Below are 20,889 nucleotides of genomic sequence, written 5' to 3' on the forward strand. Positions count from 1 at the left end.
CACAACCAGTCAGCCTCACAACCAGTCCCTCACAACCTCAGCATCCCCCACTATGAGGTACAGGGACACTCCTAGTTGAAGCGTTGTGGTGTTTGTGCTAAACAGAACTCGATGTCTTTGCCGCGATTCAGGTTGGCTTCCTCACGTTTTCCCAGAGAGCTTTTCGGGGCATTTGGCGTTAAAAGATCTAACAAAGTACCATCAGACCAGAGTTTTTATTCAGTATTTGCACTCAGAACATATTGAAGTAAGACAGGGAGGTGGGCGAGAAGAGAGAGGTTCACCACACAGCGTATAACCACAGTGGGTTGATTGAACCTCCATGCTTTGCCCATTAGCAGGTCATGCTGGTTAAGGAGTCTTCTCCCGTCACTGTTTCTCGAGGTGCTTGTGTGGGCCATGGTGCCTTGGACAGGGCTTCAACAGCGGGCTGACAGAGGGAGGGGAACCACATGTAGGACAGGATGTGTGGCTCGGAATCCAACTGGGGTCACTTCAGGGGAGTCCAGGGCCACCAAACAGTTTTTAAGACTTTTCTTCCTCCTCTCCTCCTCCTTCTACTCCACCTCCTCCTACTTCCCTCCTCCCCTTTCCACCTCCTTCTCCCCCCCCCCCTCTTCGTCTCCCTTCTCCCCCATCATCTCCCTCCCCCCCGTCTCCCCCTCCTCTCACTCCTCCTCCTCCATCCCCTCATTATCCTCCTCTTCCTCCTCATCTCCTCCTCCGCTTCTACCTTTCTCCTCCCCCCTCCTCACTCCTCACTCCTCTTCTCCCCATCTGCTCGCTCCTCCCTCATCCTCATCTCCTCTTCCCCCCTCTACCCCTCTCCTTCTCCTTCTCCTCCTCCCCCCTCCTCCCTCCTCCCTCCTCCTCCTGCTCCTTTCCTCCAGAGCTATAGCCATGTCTTCCAGCTCCGCGATGGTGCGCATCCTGATCAAAGGGGGCAAGGTGGTGAACGACGACTGCACACAGGAGGCCGACGTGTACATCGAGAACGGCGTGGTGCAGCAGGTGGGCCGCGAGCTGATGATCCCGGGCGGCGCCAAGGTGATCGACGCGTCCCGCAAGCTGGTGATGCCCGGGGGCATCGACACCAGCGTCCACCTGCAGGAGACCTTCATGAACGCTGCCACGGCCGACGACTACTACAGCGGCACCAAGGTACCAGGGGTCTCTCTCTCTGCGGACGTGTCTCTGGGGCTCCGTCTCTCGCTCGCTCTCTCTCACTCGCCCTCGCTCAAGATGCAAAGATTCTAAATCTGCTTCATTGGCATGGTGAAACCATACGTTTAACGATGCCACGGCACAAAAGTTAAATGAGTTACAACATAAGAGAGAAAGTAATAATAGTGCAGAATTAAAAGATATGCTAAAATTCTCTCTCTCTCTCTCTCTCTCTCTCTCTCTCTCTCTCTCTCTCTCTCTCTCTCTCTCTCTCTCTCTCTCTCTCTCTCTCTCTCTCTCTCTCTCTCTCTCTCTCTCTCTCTCTCTCTCTCTCTCTCTCTCTCTCTCTCTCTCTCTCTCTCTCTCTCTCTCTCTCTCTCTCTCTCTCTCTCTCTCTCTCTCTCAGCAAGGGGTCTTGCTGTGGTGTGATGTCACCACATCCAAACAAAAAATATTTAAAATGTGTTGTCATAGATTTATTTATAATAATTAATAAATAAATAATTTATTTATAATCTTATATAGTTTAGCATTTACATAATGCTTTATTGTTGTGGAGTGGAGAGCTGAAGACACTCGTACAGCATTGGATGGACAGCATACTGGGCTTGTTTCCATGTTGTACACGTTGTTACGAGACAGGGCAGATGACTGTGAATGGCCTAGATTACACAGACGCTGTCGCTGTTAAGGCCTGACAACGCACAATGCCTCCTCACAGGTTAGAGAGACAACAACACTTGGTCTTGTCATGAGGTTCATGTTTTGCTTTTCCATTTTAGGTTTCCTTTGACCTATTTTGTCATTCATATTAAACTCGTTTTATCGCCGTGAATTCGTTCCTGCCCTTTTCTTTTTATTCAGTATTTCCATGTGTTGATTAAGTTTTAGATTTCCATGTTTTGTTCGAGACTTCACTGAAAAGTGGTATAGTATTATTATTATTATTATTAGGGTTATCATGATTATCAGGATTTATTATAAACTAGTAGACTTAAGTCTCATGGTCCCCGCGCTGACGATGACGACATCATCTTGTTGCCCCTAGCGATACTAGCTATGTGTTTGAGCTCGGCACCACCCGTTGACAGTTCACACACTAGTATCACAGCCTCTGTTGTCAGACTGCCCGCAATTCCACACGCACACGCACACACACACACACACACACACACACACACACACACACACACACACACACACACATCCTCCCTCTCTCTCACACACTACTCTCCCTTCCCCTGCCTAGCAATCCACTTCTGTTGATGTGTCGACCCAAATGGATGGGGGTGGTGGGGTGGGTATCAGTTTCTGTTGCCATGGGTACCAGGGTGCTGCTGCAAAGACTGCTGCAAAGCCCCTTTTCACTTACGCCCATTGTACACAAAGACAATGGTTCTTAGAGAGAGAGAGAGAGACAGAGAGAGAGAGAGAGAGAGAGAGGGGAGGGGGTGACACACACACACACACACACACACACACACACACACACACACACACACACACACACACACACACACACACACACACACACACACACACACACACACACACACACACACACACACACACACACACACACACTAGCTCTTGTACACAGAGACACACTCATTAGGCTTGTCTCTCAGGAGGCTATCTGAGTTACAATGACCTATTATATTTGATAATATAGTGATTTTGTATCATATTAAAAATAAGTTATTTTGGTGATAAGTCACATAAATAATAACCTATATTGGTGTCACGACCCCACTTTCGAACCCGCTCGATGTCTAGGCAGGAGTCGAGACACATAAGTGCTAAAACCCACAGCTGGCAGGCAACTCGCTTCCGGCCACGTGGGCAGTGACTCACCTGGTTCCTGGCGAGCATTTGTCCTTCCTTGATGTGTTGAGGGATAGCCCAAGCGTTGGAGCAAACTGTAGCCTGTCCCGGTTGGTTTTATAGTTTGACATATAACATAGACAAACACTAGACAAACATACACGACAAAGGGGGTGGTCACGTCCCCCCTTTAGGAACCTAGTCCTGGTACTGTCCTTGTAGCAGGGGAAAACCTTCACCTCTTTCAGAGGGTGTTTAGGGAAACAAGTGTGGGCACCATGCTGTCTGTTCAGCCATCTTGGATTCCCCAGGTGACCCGTATCAAGGCCAATCAAGGGAGCCACTCCCACAGTTACCAGGACAACCAGTTACCCACCAGCTTAACATTACCCAACAGCAGGATCGTGACAATTGGTGATAAGCTACTGAAGCGATAAGTCATTTGAAGATATGCTATTTTAGAGATAAGCTATTTTAGAGATAAGCAAATAGCTCAGTGATAAGATATACAATTAAGCTCTTTTAGTGTGATAAGCTCATGCAGTGGGATTTCATTACTCTACGTGAGCTTATTTCATTACTCTCATAATTGCCATTACGAGAGAAAGAGAGAGAAGTACACCATCCAAAGCACTGTGGTTTGAGGGCAAGACGTCCTTATTATACTTACCCTATTGGATGATTGGGGTGAATTGCCCCATGTTTGTACTACTGACAGATTTATGGACACATGCCGTAATGGCCCTGTGAGCATGACCATTAAATGTGGATAGTAATTCTCTTGTTGTCCCTGGACCATGAGCTAATATGATAAATAACCACCTCTCATTTCATCTTGAAGTTACGAGCGTCACCAATCAATACAGAGGCATCTGCTCACCCCTCACACTGATTTCATCTGCTGTTGTAAAAGTGTTATAATTGACGAGGGTAGATTGAAAAGAGTGTATAAATACATAGTTACGTTTGATTGTGTCATCAATAAAACAATAAATTAACCATTATTGATACAGTGCTTCTCATCAATATAAAGTGTTTGACATGGGAAACAAGGGATTTGTTTAAAATAACACAAATTATAACAAAGATGCTTTGAGCGGTAGATTTAAACAAAGAACAGTATTATTGTTAATTAAAATAAAGCTAAAAAGGTATGTTTTAAAATGTGCATGTGTGTGTGTGTGTGTGTGTATGTGTGTGTGTGTGTGTGTGTGTGTGTGCGTGTGTGTGCATATATATGTGTGCGTGTGTTCATGTATTTGTGTGTATGTGCATATGTGTGTTTGTATTTGTACGTATGTGTGTGTGTCTTTGTGTGTGTGTTTATGTATGTGTGTGTGTGTGTGTGTGTACGTGTGCGTGTGCGTGTGCGTGTACGTGTACGTGTGTGTGTACGTGTACGTGTGCGTGTGCGTGTACGTGTACGTGTGCATGTGCGTGTACGTGTGCGTGTACGTGTGCGTGTACGTGTACGTGTGCGTGTGCGTGTGCGTGCGCGTGTGCGTGTACGTGTACGTGTACGTGTACGTGTGCGTGTGTGCGTGTGTGTGTGTGTGTGTGTGTGTGTCTCTCCCAGGCGGCCCTGGCTGGCGGGACCACCATGGTGATCGGACATGTCCTCCCGGAGAAGAACGAGTCCCTGCTGGAGGCCTACGAGAACTGTCGCAGCATTGCTGACCCCAAGGCCTGCTGCGACTACGCCCTGCATGTGGGAGTCACTTGCTGGGGGCCCAAGGTACCCCCAGAGACATGCACATTTCAGCACCACTTCAATACATATTCAATACAAATTCAAGTATTGAAATTGTATTGAATTGTATTGACCATTTCAATACAATTTTGCTCATTCTTTCCAAATGCCTAGCACGCCACATGACAACAAAATGATTTGCTTCAAGTATAATTATTTATAATGTCAACACAAATGATATTAACAAAATAAAAACATTATTAATATCCATTACACATTAATATACTTTTTTTTTTTTTCGCATTTGAGTCTTTGAACATTGAACATGGAGATGTTTGAATTAGAGAATTACGTAGTAAGAATTTCTTAACACTTTACAAGTTAGCAAGCTCACGCCCACTGGCTAGTCAGGGGAGAACTCAGGTTACATTACATTACATACATCACTTTGTGTAAAGTAACCAACATGTTAGAGCTTGAACTGTTGAACCTCTCCTCTGCGGAACCGTAGGTGCATGTCAATAAGTAACAGGAATTTGAGCTTGAATTCTATTTCAAGCATCTAGGATCCTCCTAGCATCTAGGATCCTCCTAGATGCTTGAAATCGTTCATGAATCCATCGAGTACCTCCCGTGAACTCAAGCTACACACCATAGTCACAGTTGAACACTTGGAACTACATCTCAAACCATCTGGCGTCATCATCATCATCTCCTCCTCCGCCTCCTCCTCCTCCTCCTCCTCCTCCTCCTCCGCCTCCTCCTCCTCCTCCTCCTCCTCCTCCTCCAGGTGCAGGCTGAGATGGAGAAGCTGGTGAGGGAGCACGGGGTCAACTCCTTCCAGCTCTTCATGGCCTACAAGGACCAGTTCATGCTGCGGGACGGCGAGCTCTTCCAGGCCCTGCAGCACTGCAAGGACATCGGCGCCGTGGCCCGGGTCCACGCCGAGAACGGGGAGCTGGTGGCGGAGGTGAGGACCCCCAGGGGGGTTCATCTCAGGCCCAATGTTAGGATGTTTTTAAATCATTGCAGCCAAAACCGAGAAGAAGGAGGGACTGCATTCCATTTAACTCCATGAGTGGGTTTTGGGGAAGTGAATGTAACAGAATAAGTCATCCATTTAAATCCAAGTGATCAATGTGACGTCTCTTCTCCTCTCTCTTCCAGGGCGCTAAGGAGACTCTGGATCTGGGCATAACCGGCCCTGAGGGCATTGAGATCAGCAGGCCTGAAGAGGTGCTCCAACATGGCTACGATGTGTTTAGTCACCTCTGGGGACTCTAGTCCACACTAATGCAGATTTGTTTTGGCCTTCCATTCACGTTGAAAATGTGTTCATAACCAGCGAATAACTTTATTTTTCAAAGACGCTCTACCAAGTGGATGGATTTGAAAACCTTTCAAAATGCATAACATGGAGGGTTTTGAAAAATGTTGCTGTTGTGACGATGTGCAGGCATTGGCGACTGGTTAAGTGGTCTGGGCACGTGCAAAAGAGGGCATACACAGAATAACAAAGCATTGCCTTCTTGTGGATGGGCAGCATTCGGAAACCACGCCTGGAAACTCTTGGAGCATGAAAACAGCGGCGTTACCGGCCGTATCACGGACACGTTTTATCACTTACAGGAGCCGTGTTATTCACGCTACAATCAAACTAAATTTTGGATCTGCTCTTCATGCTGTGTGTGTATTTACCCACCACTGTCATCCGTCTCCCTAACAGCTGGAGTCAGAGGCCACCCACAGGGCCATCACCATCGCAAACAGAGTGAGTGAGTGAGTGGCATCGCCACGGCAACCGCACCACCCCGCCGCGTACAACACAGGGTGTCTTGTGTGACTGATTGTGCTCCAGTGGAAACTCCCCTTTGGAGACGTCATGAGTCACTGAGATAAAGGGGCCGAGGGGGGCAACACGAATAAAGTGGAGCCTCATTGATTTGACCATTTCCAAGTGTTTTCTAAAGCTGTCTGTGGGCTGTGTTGGTGTGTCCCAGGTGCACTGCCCCATCTACCTGGTCAATGTCTCCAGCATGTCTGCCGGGGACGTCGTGGCAACCGCCAAGATGCAGGGTAAGGATAATTACACACCTCTGAGGTGTGACATTCATGGACCTAGATGTGTCGCCTGCACTCACACAAAGGTCCCTTATGGTGATCGTTGAGCACCTCTTTCGGGGTGGAAACATTCTAAATGGACATGTGGTGCTTTAGGTTTCTGTATCCCATGTATGTACTGTATATGTACAATTCATTAGCTTACATAATCATTTTTTGGGCAAAATAATTTTTTTTAAACATATATCTAATGCGTAGCGGCCCTAGCTATATCATTTTTAGCTGTACATGTGCTCGCTTTAGCAGCCCTGGCCTCAGCGGCCATAGCTTCAGTGATACTAGCTTCAGTGATACTAGCTTTAGCGCTACTAGCTTGAGCCATGCCAGCTTTTGCACACCTAGCTTTAGCAGCTGTGGCATTAGCCGTCCTAACTCCTAGCCGTCATAGCGTTAACGTTTACAAGCTTGCTCCTAGCTCAAGTGCTCCTAGCTGTAGCGTGCCACGTTGTGACGGCAGGTAAGGTGGTCCACGGGGAGACCACGGTGGCCCACGCCGTGCTCAACGGCCTGCAGTACTACCACCAGGACTGGGCCCATGCAGCGGCCTACGTCACCGCGCCGCCCCTCCGCCTGGACCCCAACACACCCAACTACCTCATGAGCCTGCTCGGAAAGTAGGTCAAGAAACAACAAAGGAGACTTTTGTTTGTTCTTATTTGTTACTTTAGCCTCTCTAAACTGTCTTTGAGTATTTATAAAAGTGCTAAATTAATAAAGTAATGACTGCAATAGAATTGTCGACACTAGCCCGTAATAACGGTTGTCCCCCACAGCGACACTCTGAATGTGGTGTCGTCGGACCACCGGCCGTTCACCATCAACCAGAAGGCCATGGGGAAGGATGACTTCACCAAGATCCCCCACGGGGTCCCGGGCATCCAGGACCGCATGAGCGTCCTGTGGGAGAGAGGAGTGGTGCGTAGCCCCCTGCAGGCCTCTGGAGAAAACAATCCAGACATGTCATTAGCTTCAGGTTTCACCGTGGGTTTAACATTAGAGAAGGTCTTATCTGTGTTGTAAGTGCCTAAACCTCCAAATACCTACAATACATTTAATGTCATTCCCGTTGGAGAAATGGACTTTGGTCTTTATCGTGATTAATTGGTAGTGATTGGCTGATGGGTCGAAAGTGATTGGTTGGTAGAGAAGGTCACCTGACCAACTGTTTTGACAAAGCACTTAAAGAGAGAAAGCTTGAAGATGTTAGGTGATGTTGAAGATCGTTGATGTTTCACCCACACATCCAATCTGTGGAGATACTCAAAATGTTACAGTAGTCCACTCTGTGTATGATGTGGCACACACCGCACACGCAGCATCCTGTTCCCACCAATATTAATATCATATTCGGTCATTACGTTAATCCAAAAATGAATGTAGGTCGGAGGTAAACTGGACGAGAACCAGTTTGTGGCGGTCACCAGCTCCAACGCTGCCAAGATCTACAACCTGTACCCCCGGAAGGGGCGGATCGTCCCGGGGGCCGACGCCGACATCGTGGTCTGGGACCCCGAGGGCTCCAAGTAGGAACCTCCCCGACCGTCTCCAGCTCCACTGGTCCCTCCGGCCCTCCTAATGCTCTTACCCTCCTACCAGGCTGAGGTGGGGTCGGGTTGATCTGGGTTAAATCCCGGTGACTCCTCCCCTGTCTGGGATGGATCTGACAACACAGCTTGTCACGGAAAACTGTGTGAATATTGCTTGTGTAAAGCGGAGGTGGCACAGTAGTCTAGGGCTGAGCGGGGTTCACTCCTAGCTCCTAGAAAGGTTAGAGGATAGAGGAACACATCTTTTATGGGATCACCACCCTGTGGTTCTGTATGTATAATTAGTGTGTGTAGCAGTACAATGTTACAATTAGTACTACACAACGCATTGCAATAAAACATTTACATTTACATTTAGGGCATTTAGCAGATGCTTTTATCCAAAGCAAATTAAAATAAGTATATTTGTCAGAAGAAGGTGAAACAATATATTGCTTTCGGTACAGTAAGGATATTCATAGAACCAAGTGCCAAGCTGGTTCTATGGCTCACTGACAATTACTGACTGGCTCACTGACAATTACTAGGTTAACCCGCATACAACACAGATAGCTAGTATAAGACGCTACACAAATAAGTATTTTTTCAATTTAATTTATTCAATTTTCTTTTTGAGTGCCAGGACGTACGACACAGAACCCAACATTACCCCTCCCAGCACAACACAACACCGCACAGTATCGCACTGAACAACAATAACACGGTCCCTCTCTTTAGGACCATCACTGTGGAGACCCAGGTGCAGGGCGGAGACACCAACCTGTACGAAGGCCTGCGTTGCCATGGTGTCCCCATCGTCACCATCAGCCGAGGCCGTCTGGTGTATGAGAACGGCGTGTTCACGTGCGCCGAGGGCTCCGGAAAGTTCTACCCGCTGCGCACCTTCCCAGACTTCCTGTACAAGAAGATGGTGCAGAGGGAGAAGGTACCAGCCCTGGAGGCGACCGTCATTAAAACATGAACAGGATGTCACACACACACACACACCAAGCAGAGTGAAGTAATGAAGACACATGGGTGTGATACGCGTGTGTGTCCAAATGTGTGTGTGTTTTCTTGCTTGTGTGTTTGCTAATGTGTTTGCTAATGTGTGTGTGTGTGTGGGTGTGTGTGTGTGTGCGCGCTAATGTGTGGGTGTGTGTGTGTCGCACCAATCAGTGCACAGCCCTGAAGCCCGTGGAGAGGGAGCCGTACACGGGGGAGGTGGTGGAGGTGGTCCCGGGGAGGAGGGACTTCGGCTGCTCAGACCTGGACACCCCCACCAGGCCCTGCACCCGGCACGGCGGGGTCCGCGACCTCCACGGGTCCAGCTTCAGCTTCTCTGGTGAGGCTGTCCGTCGCTCTGTCACTGTGTCTTTCCGTCAGTCTGCCTATCAAAGCCAGGAAACATCACGAGACCTCTGTATAGAAGGGGCTAGTCTCAGCGGGTTGCCATAGTAACTGTTGCTGGTTGGTCCCATCCTCCTCCTCCTCCTCCTCTTCTCGTGTTGCTAGGTGCCCAGATTGATGACAGCCTCCCCAAGAGGTCCTCCGCCCGTATCCTGGCGCCTCCGGGCGGCCGCTCCAGTGGGATCTGGTAACCGCACCGCGCACTAATGCTCAAGAACAGGAGAACACGGCCCGAGAGACTCACAACTTCCTCTTCCTTTCAAAATAAAAGCAAAAAATCCTGGCGGGCGGGGGGGTGGTGGGGGGGGGGGTTTGCATTTTGACCCCCAATGCCGCCAGACTAATTCTGTTTTCATTTGTAAACTGAAACACTGACTATGCCATATAACCATGTCAGCAAAAAGTGGGGATTTTTGTGTTCTGAGCGTATAAGAACAGAACCGTTTGGCGCGTGAACGTTAACCAAATGAATGCAGGTTCCCACGCCATGCAGAGGAGTCGCCTGTATCTTATAACCCACTCATAGGTTTTTTGGGAATGGGAATGATTGTTTTTGCACTTGTATCATGTACTTCTTAGCTGCCTTTTTAGAAAATGATTTGTGATTTGTGTTCAAATCGTCTCAACGTTTGGGACGTCAGGAGTAAAAAAAGGGATTTTCAAGTTTTTAATAATGTTATATGTTATTATATGTTATATGTTAATGTTATAATGTCACCACTGAAAATGAGACTTGGAGTTTCTACGGACCAATTTAGTTTCAGTCGTTTCTCAAATGCAAGACTGTTGTGTTTATTTTAATTTTTTTTCTTCTATTGTTTTCTGAAAGTGTTTTTTTAATCCAAACTGGTTTGTTACCCTTCAATGTGAACACACGTTATTTACGACAAACAAATAATGTGTGTGGTGTATTGGAATGTGGTGGACACAGACAGGGTAGCGCTCTAACTGTTTACAACCTTCGTGGTATTCTCCAAACTCACAAACAAACAACCAAACCTGTGCTCGGTAATGTGTGTTATTGTAGCGTAGATACAGACCTCACTTCAACTGTCATTACAAGTCATGTGACACTCCTCAACATTCCTCCTGTTACTTCACCTTTTCTATTTTCCACCACAAAGAATCACACACACACGCGCGCACACACACACACACACACACACACACACACACACACACACACACACACACACAAATGCCTTTTCTCTCACATGGGAACTCTCTGAGCAATGCAACAAAAACTGTCAGTAGCACCGTCTGTAACAACGGCTAAGATCACCTTCCTTATGTTTCCTTATCTCCAGCGCTTTGAACAAAACTTTATTTGTCACACACACACACACACACACACACACACACACACACACACACACACATACACACACACTCACACACAACCACTCAAGAAGGTTTCCAGTACTGTGACTTGTGGGGACCTTGAGATGGACACCATTATTTTAAACACTCCAACTTCAAAGCAGATTTCCTGGAGACCTCGAAGCGGTGCTTAGGTTTAAAGCGACCTTGTTGGGCCCTTGAAAAGGGCCCCATTATGTTAAGCACTCCACTTAAGAGCAGATGCTATGGGCCCTCCGAATGGACCCCATTATCTTAACCACTCAGTTTACAGAAGAGCAAGTTGTTTTTTATGGATGAAGGTTGGAAAAAAAACAACTCTGCTTGATAAGCAACTCGGGAAAGAAAAAGCACTGATTCTCAGCTACTGTATTTACATTGTGGGGGGGGGGGGGGGGGTAAGTTACAGATGTAATGAATATTGTGATACAAGATGTTTTTTTTATTATGATATTGTCAAAACGTCAGTGTTGGCTCCTGATGGCTTTACTGCAGTGTTAAGCTGAATTCACACTTCTGTTGACCTCACGTTCGCGACGATTGCCGTCGGAAACAGGACGTGGACATCTGCAGAGCCGCCAGCGTTTACACTTCCAGGTCCCCTTAACGTGTACTTGAGGGTCTAGCATGAACCTAGTTGTAGCTTTGAGTTTGCGACCAACATCTCTAAGATCCTGGTGAGTGTTATCGCATTGCTCTACTACACACTTAGTGATTAGTAGTAGTAGTTTGCTCATGGATGTGAAACATTACGTTGTCAGTTCTTATATAGGCCTACAGAACGTCTTTGAGACCTTAAAAAAAAATAAAGGGTTTGCTAAAATGGGTCATCAAATATCTATATGTTATGTCAGCAACTCCTGCGACCCCATCTGCATATCAGGGGACCCCAAGTGGGGTCCCGACCCCAAGGTTGGGAACCACTGGGCTATACACTAGGAGGTTAAAACATGACATACTGTTAATCTCTAAACACAGTTTGGTAGCGTGTAAAACGGCTTTTTATTGCTAAGCTTTTACAGAGGATGAGAGAAAATATGGCACAGATTTCAGCTTCGCTCCTCACTGGTTGAATTCAGTTTGAGGCATTCCATTCAATACGTTAATTTGTACACTGGTGCTGAACAAGTTGTATTATGTTACGTAACTATATTGTTTTATCGTTTGTCTCGCAGCAATCTGTCACATGAATAAGTGCAAATAAATCACAATGAAATCCCGAGTGAAACATCGAGTCTTTATTATTATATCTTTTTTAAACCTTCAACTTTCAACCTTTCTGTTGGCTGCAAAAGTAGGCCAAGTGAGCTTCGTGTAGTCTGCCCTCGCTTGCTCACACCTCTAACTTCTGTTGCCAAAATCGCTAACCGGAGACATCATGTGTCTCTGCAGCACCAATAGGCTGAACAGACCTATTTATAATGGGCCTTCAGCAGCATGGAGCCGGGCGCATGCGCGTTAGCTGCGGGGGGATTGTTGCAGCTTCGTCTGCGCGACTGTTTTGGGGGCCGCCCCCTTCACCACTGCACCGCGCAGGACCTGATCACACACACACACACACACACACACACACACACACACACACACACACACACACACACACACACACACACACACACACACACACACACACACACACACACACACACACGGACTAGCAGCCAGCGTGATATCAGTATACTCCTGGAACATAAAGTGAGTGATCATTGCAAGTGTTATTTCAATGGCGTGTCTTCAATTATGTTTTCCTACGCGGTTAGTTCGTGCAGCTGTAGTGACAGCGGTATAGTAGTATTGTATCTGTATTTGTAGCTGAATTGTTCCCCTTCAGCTGGGGAGATTCCGCTTGCATTGACAGTCCTGAGGTATTCGGTGAGGCCTGCAGAGGGGGCCGCTTGGTGAGAGAGGGAGAGAGCGCATTTATTGTTCTCAGCTCTGCCGGGATCTGCTTCCCGCCGCTGTGCGTTCATTCCTCCTCAGATGGTTTGCGTTCATTCCTCCTAAGGTGTTTTGCGTTCATTCCTCCTCAGATGTGTTAGCTCTACGTTTGGTTTGCGCCAGCAGGGCGATCAGGCCTACGCGTACATTTAAAAGGTCCGGTCCGATAGCAGGTTTTGCGAACTGTTTTCTTCTGTTAACCATGAATACGCGCTACGGGGTGCAGCTGTAGAGGTGGAACAGCATATAGGAGCCTGTGCTGAACTATGTTAATGGGATCTCATCCACCGGTTTATTGTACAATATTCTGGTGTTACAATGACCGAAGCCGAAGCACAAAGGAGTTATTCGCGCTAGTTGTAATTCAATATTTGGGTTACAACAATGTGACTTTTAAATAACATGTTGTGCGGTTATAGTCCATCAGATGACATTTACATGGCCTTACTGGAGAATTGGACTAAACTTATCGTAGGAAACTGTTTAAATTGTTATACGATGATGGGGCCTGTTTTTGCTGAATTGCTGTGATTTTAAAAGCTCTCTTTCATATAAATCCTGCCTTGTAAATTGTATACTCGCTTTTAAAGTGTTTAATGCCCATTCCAACACCCCAGTAAACGTTGAACGACGCGAGCAGCGGCGGCAGAGTGCAGCGTCCTTCACACGCGTTGGAAAACTCACACTAATCTGTGGAGGATTACTATATCACCACTGCTGTGGAGATTAAACACCGAGCACTGGGAGGCTAGTCTAGCCTCATTTACACACAGGGTCCACTCAGAGTGGGCGCAGACAGCCAATGATAGCAGGCCGTATCGTCAATTTTAGTTAGTTGTGTTTGGTGATCTGTCCCACGTCATAACAAAACTATTATTACATTATTACAAACTACTATTACAGAAATGCACCAAATAAGGTGGGCTGCAATTACAGTAGGCCTACTGTTTTAATCAATCGATCTCTTTGTTGTTAATTTTGTACTTCTCATGTAGGGAATGGCACTAATGTTTATTTTTATTTGGTTACTCTGTCCCAAGCCTTAAAACAAACGATTGAAGTGTGTCTTAATTCACTAGACAAGTTTGCCTGCTGCGATTGTAATACAATATGAATCCGTTGCTCTGTTTGTTGTTAATGTCGTCCCTCGTAGGTAGGGAATGGCAGTCAATGTTTACGCCACGTCTGTGTCCATTGACAACCTCAGCAGACATGACATGCTGGCGTGGGTCAACGACTCCCTACTCCTCACATACACTAAGATCGAACAATTGTGTTCAGGTATGTTTTGTCCTGCATATTATACTAAAGACCGTACAACACTATAATGAAATGCTAACATGACTTATTTGGCTGTATCCAGGGGCTGCCTACTGCCAGTTCATGGACATGCTGTTCCCAGGTTGCGTGCTTCTAAAGAAGGTCAAATTTCAGGCCAAGCTGGAACATGAATTCATACACAACTTCAAGGTTCTCCAGGCGACATTCAAGAGGATGAGTGTCGACAAAGTCAGGTTTATTTTCTTGCTGATATCACCAAGTATTGACTTTTGTAGTGCTATACGATATTCTGTCATCTTTTGGTGGGAAATCATCACAGGAGCCATGCTCGGCTGAAATAGCCCAGTCATCTTCTAGCCTATTCCCAAGGAGTCATACCAGCCTACTGCCAATTTAAATATACATACCAGTACACCCTGCTCCACCCAAATCCTCCTCGGCCCACTGTTAATGTCCACCCAACTCGACCACCATCACAAGTCCTTACATCCTAATCTGGTGTAATTCATGACTTTGGCATGTTATCTATAGAAGCAGCTTCTGTAATGTATGTGTAAACAGAGTCCTCTAACCCATGTGAGCCTCCTCGTGTCCCGCAGATCATCCCCGTAGAGAAGCTCGTCAAAGGCAAGTTCCAGGACAACTTTGAGTTTGTCCAGTGGTTCAAGAAGTTCTTTGACGCCAACTATGACGGCAAGGAGTACGACCCGCTGCAGGCCAGACAAGGGCAGGAGATCTCGGCTCCCCCGAACCCAGGTGATCACTTTACCTACAGACCAAAGAGAACTCCAGCAGGTAACCCCATGATTTTTCCCCTTTTTGCACGATCTTGCTGAGCTTTGGATGGCTCGAAGGCACTAAAGCAACCGTAGAGTGGCGCGCGCACGATTCCCCACCCAATGACCTGCCTGTTTGTCTTAGTGGTGCGGTGGCTTAATGTCTGTGCCGTTGAGCCATCGGGCAACATTGGGAAGAGACTGAAGTTTGGTCAGTGCTTAGTTAATCTGATATTAAAGAGTAAAGCAACAGCACCATCTGTGGTGAGATAGAGGTTACTGCAATGGCTATTTGTAGTTTATTTGATAGCCAAGCTCAAACATTTAGTTGACAGTGATCAGAGATGCTTTCAGCTGCACCATGATTAAATATAGCAGTTCCCCAGTGTGTCCGCTGTGAGGCAACGCATTCCACAGACTTTTCAAAACCCCTGATTTTTTAACTGATGGTGTGGTTAGTTTGTCAGAGTCTTACATAGCACGCTGTAGTGCTAACATTCTTGCTATGTCTTTGAAAAAGTTTTTTATTTTGCGCTTCGCCTTCAGCTTAGAGGTTTAAGTCAGAGTAGCCTTTCTATTTTGAGCTCCAGCATATCATTAACAAGTCGCTAGTGTTAGTGTAATGACAAAGGAGAACAGGGTCTTTGAATGTATGTCCGCATGTTAGATTTATTGTTTTCTTTGCACACAGGGAAAACAGATCTTCTGCTGTTTCAGCGCTGATCAGTTTGGCAAAATACAAACACATTGGTCAAATTGATGATTCTAAATTGAGTTGACAATTGTTTCATGAGTGAAATTCTCATTTGTATTCACATGAGACATTTTGCCAATGTATGCGATAAAACTATTGCGATATAAGAAACAGAATGCTCCGCTTTTATATACATCAGCCCTAATGGATGTGCTACATCAGCTGCCTGAACTGCTACTCAAGCTAATGTCAACATAGCATGAGTGACCTTCATTTAAACGGCATCCTACCTCTCTGGCTACTGACCAGGACCCCAGAGAACGTCTCCTACCATCCCCAAGAACATGCCCACCCTGCAGCGCGTCCAACACACCGCCCCGCCCATGAGGAAGAACCCTTCTCTGTCGAGAAACGGCGCCAGCGATGCCGAGATGCTGGAGCTCAATCAACAGGTATGAGTTTCAAGTGTAAGAATACGTTATACATCGTTCAACAACAGCACAAACTAGAGGGATGTGACCGGTGTGCTGGCTCTCTGCCACCCCCGAGCCCAGTCCGGTGTGTTCCCTGTCAGCTCCAAACTGACCCGTTTGCAAAGGTGTCATTGTAGGACAAAGGTGTCGCTCATCACACTAGTTATGCTCCGGCTCCTTTTATAAGACTTCCTGTCAAAATAAGGGTCATATACATTTAAAAAATGGGAAGAGTCTATTACGCACAGGTGTTCCTCCATCGGCCCTTTGATTGTGTGTGTTTCACGCCTTGAATGAGCAGCTATCTCAGGGCGCACTCACACTAGGCCATCTGTACCGTTGCCCGAGTATGTTTGCCCCCTAAAGTCTAGATCATTTGGCTAATGTGAGCACGCCATCTGTACTCAAGTACAGTTTATTTCTGTGGCCTCAGTGCACTTCGGAGAGGAGTGCTCAGGCCACGGTACAGACGCTAATGAGCCGACACGCGCACACACACACGGATACGCAACCTACATGTACAAGAGGCAACCGTACTCAGGCCCAGTTGAGATTGCCTAGGGTGAGCACAGGCCAGCAGCACAGTGGGGGGGGTGGGGGATCGTACTTGAGTACGGTACAGGACAACTTTGCCTAGTGTGAGTGCGCCCTAACATTCTGCCTGTTTTTAGACCCGTGGCGGTTTTGACGAGATTTTAACTTTAGTAGTCTACAGTTAACGCTTACATTTCTGTTCAAGTCTGCATTTGAGTCGTATTCTGGTTGATGATAATCAAATGCTAGGTAATGAAAACACCAATAAAAAAGTTTTGCTTGTTATTCAAATTTTTATATTTTATTGTACATCATCTCACAGTGAACAGAACCCATTCTCCTAATGTATCCCTTTGCATGAAATAATTACTTTTCATCACAGGCCATTTTTCTATTTTTGACAGTTGTGAGTCACTCAGGATAAGGGTGTCTGGGAGACAAAAGAAAATGTCAAGAAAGCTTTTAGTGTCAACGTCTTTTCTGTTTTCATAGCCCAGTTTTTCTCTGTTGCCTCTCTTTTTTTGGGAAGGGAGTGCAAAAGAATTGGCAACAGATTATAACAACTGTTAACGAGGACGATGCAAAATATATTGAAAGATCGTTAAAACATCCCATGATACTTTTATTGTCAGAAGGTTGAAAGGTTAATTCCTTGATAGACGCCTATACAAAATGAATCCATACTTTTTGGGGATAAAGATTTTTTTCTTTTTGGATTGGGTTTGGATAAGGTTGAGTATTGTATTGGATGTGTGTGTGTGCAGCTGATGGAGTTGAAGTTGACTGTGGATGGCCTGGAGAAGGAGAGAGACTTCTACTTCAGTAAACTACGGGACATCGAACTCATCTGCCAGGAGCATGAGAGCGAGACGAACACCACTCTGTCCAAGATCATCGACATTCTCTACGCAACAGAGGTAGGATACATATGATGTATTATTATTATGTATACATATTATATACACTCATACACAAACACACACACAGGTGGTGTGGTACGATACATTATTTGACCTACACACACACACACACACACACACACACACACACACACACACACACACACACACACACACCTGTATTAAACAAGTACAGTCTGTATACCCTTATTACACAGGTATATCAACAAAGTCAGAGTCATTTTAAGTCATTTTACCTTAGTAATAGCTGCATTTTTGGCAATTTTATTTCATGGCCAACTGAGGAGGATTGAAGGATTGAAAGGATTGAAATGGGAAAATTATATTTTCCCATGCTGTTTCTCTAACTGCAATTTGTTGATTATGCCTTTTCAAATGATCCAGCTGAAAAGTCACCATTACGTCTCCCCACATTATAATTGTCAATTATCAAATCAAATAATGTTTACTTAAAGGCCACTTTATAAGTCCTTGCTTTTGCCAATGCATTGGACTTCTCTTTGCGGAGCTCTTGGAGAGAGGCAGGGCGAACTCCAATCTGAGGCCTCGGATTATTGTGAGGCCTCGGATTATTGTATGTTTGTTGTATGTTTATTGTATGTTTATTTCTCAAATAAACTAGCCTAATTGTTATGAGTTGGGATGACTCTTAAGTCTTCAACTGTTTTGACAGAAACGATTGACGTGGTCCAAATTCCCACCAGGGTTGTTCCCCTGGGTTGTTTCCACTCTCTGATGTGTTGTTCCTCTCTGTTGGTCAGGATGGCTTTGCACCCCCAGAGGATGAGGAGCTGGACCCACAAGCTCACCTGGACCAGGACGAATACTGAATCCCCCGCCCCCCCCCCCCCACACCCCACACACACACACACACACACACACACACACACATACGCACACGCATGCACACACATGCACACGCACGCACACACGCATACACACACAACCTCCCTAACATACCCCTTCAAGGGAGTTTTTTTTTTTTTTTTTAAAGAACCCCTCCCTTGAATTGACCTTCATATTATCCGCTAGGGTTCATCCAATGATACTTTTGGAAAAATATTTTTGATCTGAAGATTCAGGGTGCCGGATCTAGTGGTCGGGGTGTTTGACTCCCTAGCTGAAATATTCAGGGTTCAAACCTTCCGTAGTCTCCCTATAGTCATCCCTTTGCCAGATGCCCTGACCCCTACCTGCTCATGAAGTAAATGTACACTAGATGTCTTTTTGGATAAAACCTCTCCTTCACCCGTTTATCCGAAATGACTCAAGAGTAAGATTGACATTTCTGCAAAGGAAATGAAGATGTTTGAGTCGACCCCTTCCTTAAAGGTACAATTCATTTATAATTTGCAGACCTCCTCCCCACAGTCACACCAGCCCCAGACTCAGTAGCTACAATGACATCAACAACAAGACAAACATATCTCTGTAACGTTCGCATGAGCAACCCTGAATAACGAGCCACGGCAAGGAATGCTATGGATGCTGTGAGGGTATACAGTGCAATTAAACCTGTAAATACATTTACCAGAGCACAACGTTGGCGTTCATCATGAACGCAATTTATCTGCCGTTTTATCTGAGCAGTTGTACGCTATTTGGTTTTATTTCCGCTGTAAAGCACACAAAACCACTGGAAAAGTCTACCTTTGCTCTACTAAACTGTTTTGATCACTAATAGTTATTTAATAATGAATTCATGAAAGATTTTCCTGTTTATTTAACTTGTTTTTCAGTCAATGACTACCTATTGTAGCAACGTTTAGTGCACACCTAATGAACATACATGAAACAATGAAACCATTTGTGGTTTGACTATGATAATGTGTTTCAGTCAAAGTACAGCATTTGATTCTTTTATTTATTTTTCTATGGTGGATTCATGGCTGAAGGTACAACAAGCAGTAGCCTAAAGGCACTCGATCAATGAGCTTAGTATTTATTCTTGATCCGCAATATCTTTAGCATGAGAATGTTGGACATTGATTGTGAATGAGTTTACATATTTTGTACATTTATTTAGCTTGGAGATGTAGTTGCTTATGTCCCATAATTCTGGATAGTTATTGTTGTATGTAACACTAGAAACATGTTAAACACTTAAACACAAGGTAGACTGGATTAAGAATTAACTGACAAGAACACATGGCTGTATTGCAGACTATGGCATGTCGATACTACAAAACCAACTGTCTTTCTAATTTTAATTTGCCATATGAGTGGGCTCAAACTGACGTTTGAAAAAAATGCAGTATTGTGGGGTCTGTGACCAGTTCAGAATGATGCTGGTCGTCATTACCATCTAGCTCAACCGCCCCTCCAAGCGCACCTGCTGATCGACATTAAACGGGCCGACATTTACTCTGTAACTTGCATTAATCTCTGTAAATGTTTTCAAAACACTCATCTTTTGAGTTTTCAGTAAATAAATAATTGTGAAATAACAAGAAGTGTTGTGGATTTTTGTGTAAATTTGCTTTGAACTGGTGTTCATATTGAGACCCACTATAGTATAGTATATATATATATATATATATATATATATATATATTCAGTGGCGGCTGCTGGTCTTTCAAAGAGGGGAAGCTCATTTTCGGCCTACATCATATAAATTGTAAATTTATGTATATATATATATATATATACATAAATTAATGTATATATATATAAAATATATATATATATATATATATACATAAATTTACAATTTATATGATGTAGGCCGAAAATGAGCTTCCCCTCTGTGTGTATATGTGTGTGTGTGTGTGTGTGTGTGTGTGTGTGTGTGTGTGTAAATTATGCTCTCTGTTCCTTTTCAAGGAAATGCTCTGTCATACCAACTAGCTGTCTTTTCCACTGACTTGACCAGTGTCCTCTCAATGGCCTGCAGAGCTAGGCTGCTTAAACGGCCTTGGCCCATTGTGTTATGGGTGTAGGCACTTTAAACAGGAGAAGCTCCTTTATACACCTGCAGATGTAGCTCTAATTGTTGCCACTAATGAAAACAGTTTGTAAAGCCGAGGCATTGCACTGTCCAACTCCATGTCTTTAAGGAACACCAAGAAATCACACAGCTTTCCCCTGTCACCCTGCAAGTCCTGATCTGAATACAGGAATTTAAGTTCAGACCTCAGGCTCCCTGAATCAAAGTGATGGCCAACTACGAAAACGATATT

At 45.3% G+C, this 20,889-nt stretch overlaps 2 protein-coding genes across 3 annotated transcripts; both read left to right on the plus strand.

Moving 5' to 3' along the window:
• Positions 1 to 900: 900 nt before the first annotated feature.
• On the plus strand, positions 901 to 9,926 carry dpysl5a (dihydropyrimidinase like 5a; the record flags this gene model as incomplete). The annotated part of the gene is made up of 12 exons (XM_084481966.1): positions 901 to 1,161; positions 4,565 to 4,723; positions 5,469 to 5,648; positions 5,846 to 5,914; positions 6,405 to 6,449; positions 6,679 to 6,754; positions 7,257 to 7,413; positions 7,573 to 7,714; positions 8,180 to 8,322; positions 9,064 to 9,271; positions 9,505 to 9,670; positions 9,841 to 9,926. 12 exons carry the CDS (start codon positions 901 to 903, stop codon positions 9,924 to 9,926), a joined length of 1,692 nt encoding a protein of 563 aa, XP_084338092.1.
• Positions 9,927 to 12,712: 2,786 nt separating this feature from the next.
• Positions 12,713 to 20,129, plus strand: LOC311362687 (microtubule-associated protein RP/EB family member 3-like). Of its 2 annotated transcripts, none has more exons than XM_084482586.1 (7): positions 12,713 to 12,789; positions 14,186 to 14,313; positions 14,396 to 14,541; positions 14,913 to 15,108; positions 16,093 to 16,235; positions 17,555 to 17,707; positions 18,472 to 20,129. In XM_084482586.1, the coding sequence occupies exons 2-7, from the start codon at positions 14,193 to 14,195 to the stop codon at positions 18,538 to 18,540; spliced, it is 828 nt and encodes a 275-aa protein (XP_084338712.1). In that variant the 5' UTR covers positions 12,713 to 12,789; positions 14,186 to 14,192; the 3' UTR covers positions 18,541 to 20,129. The 2 variants fall into 2 exon arrangements, with proteins under 2 accessions (XP_084338712.1, XP_084338713.1); XM_084482587.1 differs by having other exon boundaries at positions 14,913 to 15,069.
• Positions 20,130 to 20,889: the final 760 nt, after the last annotated feature.

The sequence above is a fragment of the Micromesistius poutassou genome, assembly GCF_964030765.1.
Source record: "Micromesistius poutassou genome assembly, chromosome: 17".
Classification (NCBI taxonomy): Eukaryota; Metazoa; Chordata; class Actinopteri; order Gadiformes; family Gadidae; genus Micromesistius; species Micromesistius poutassou.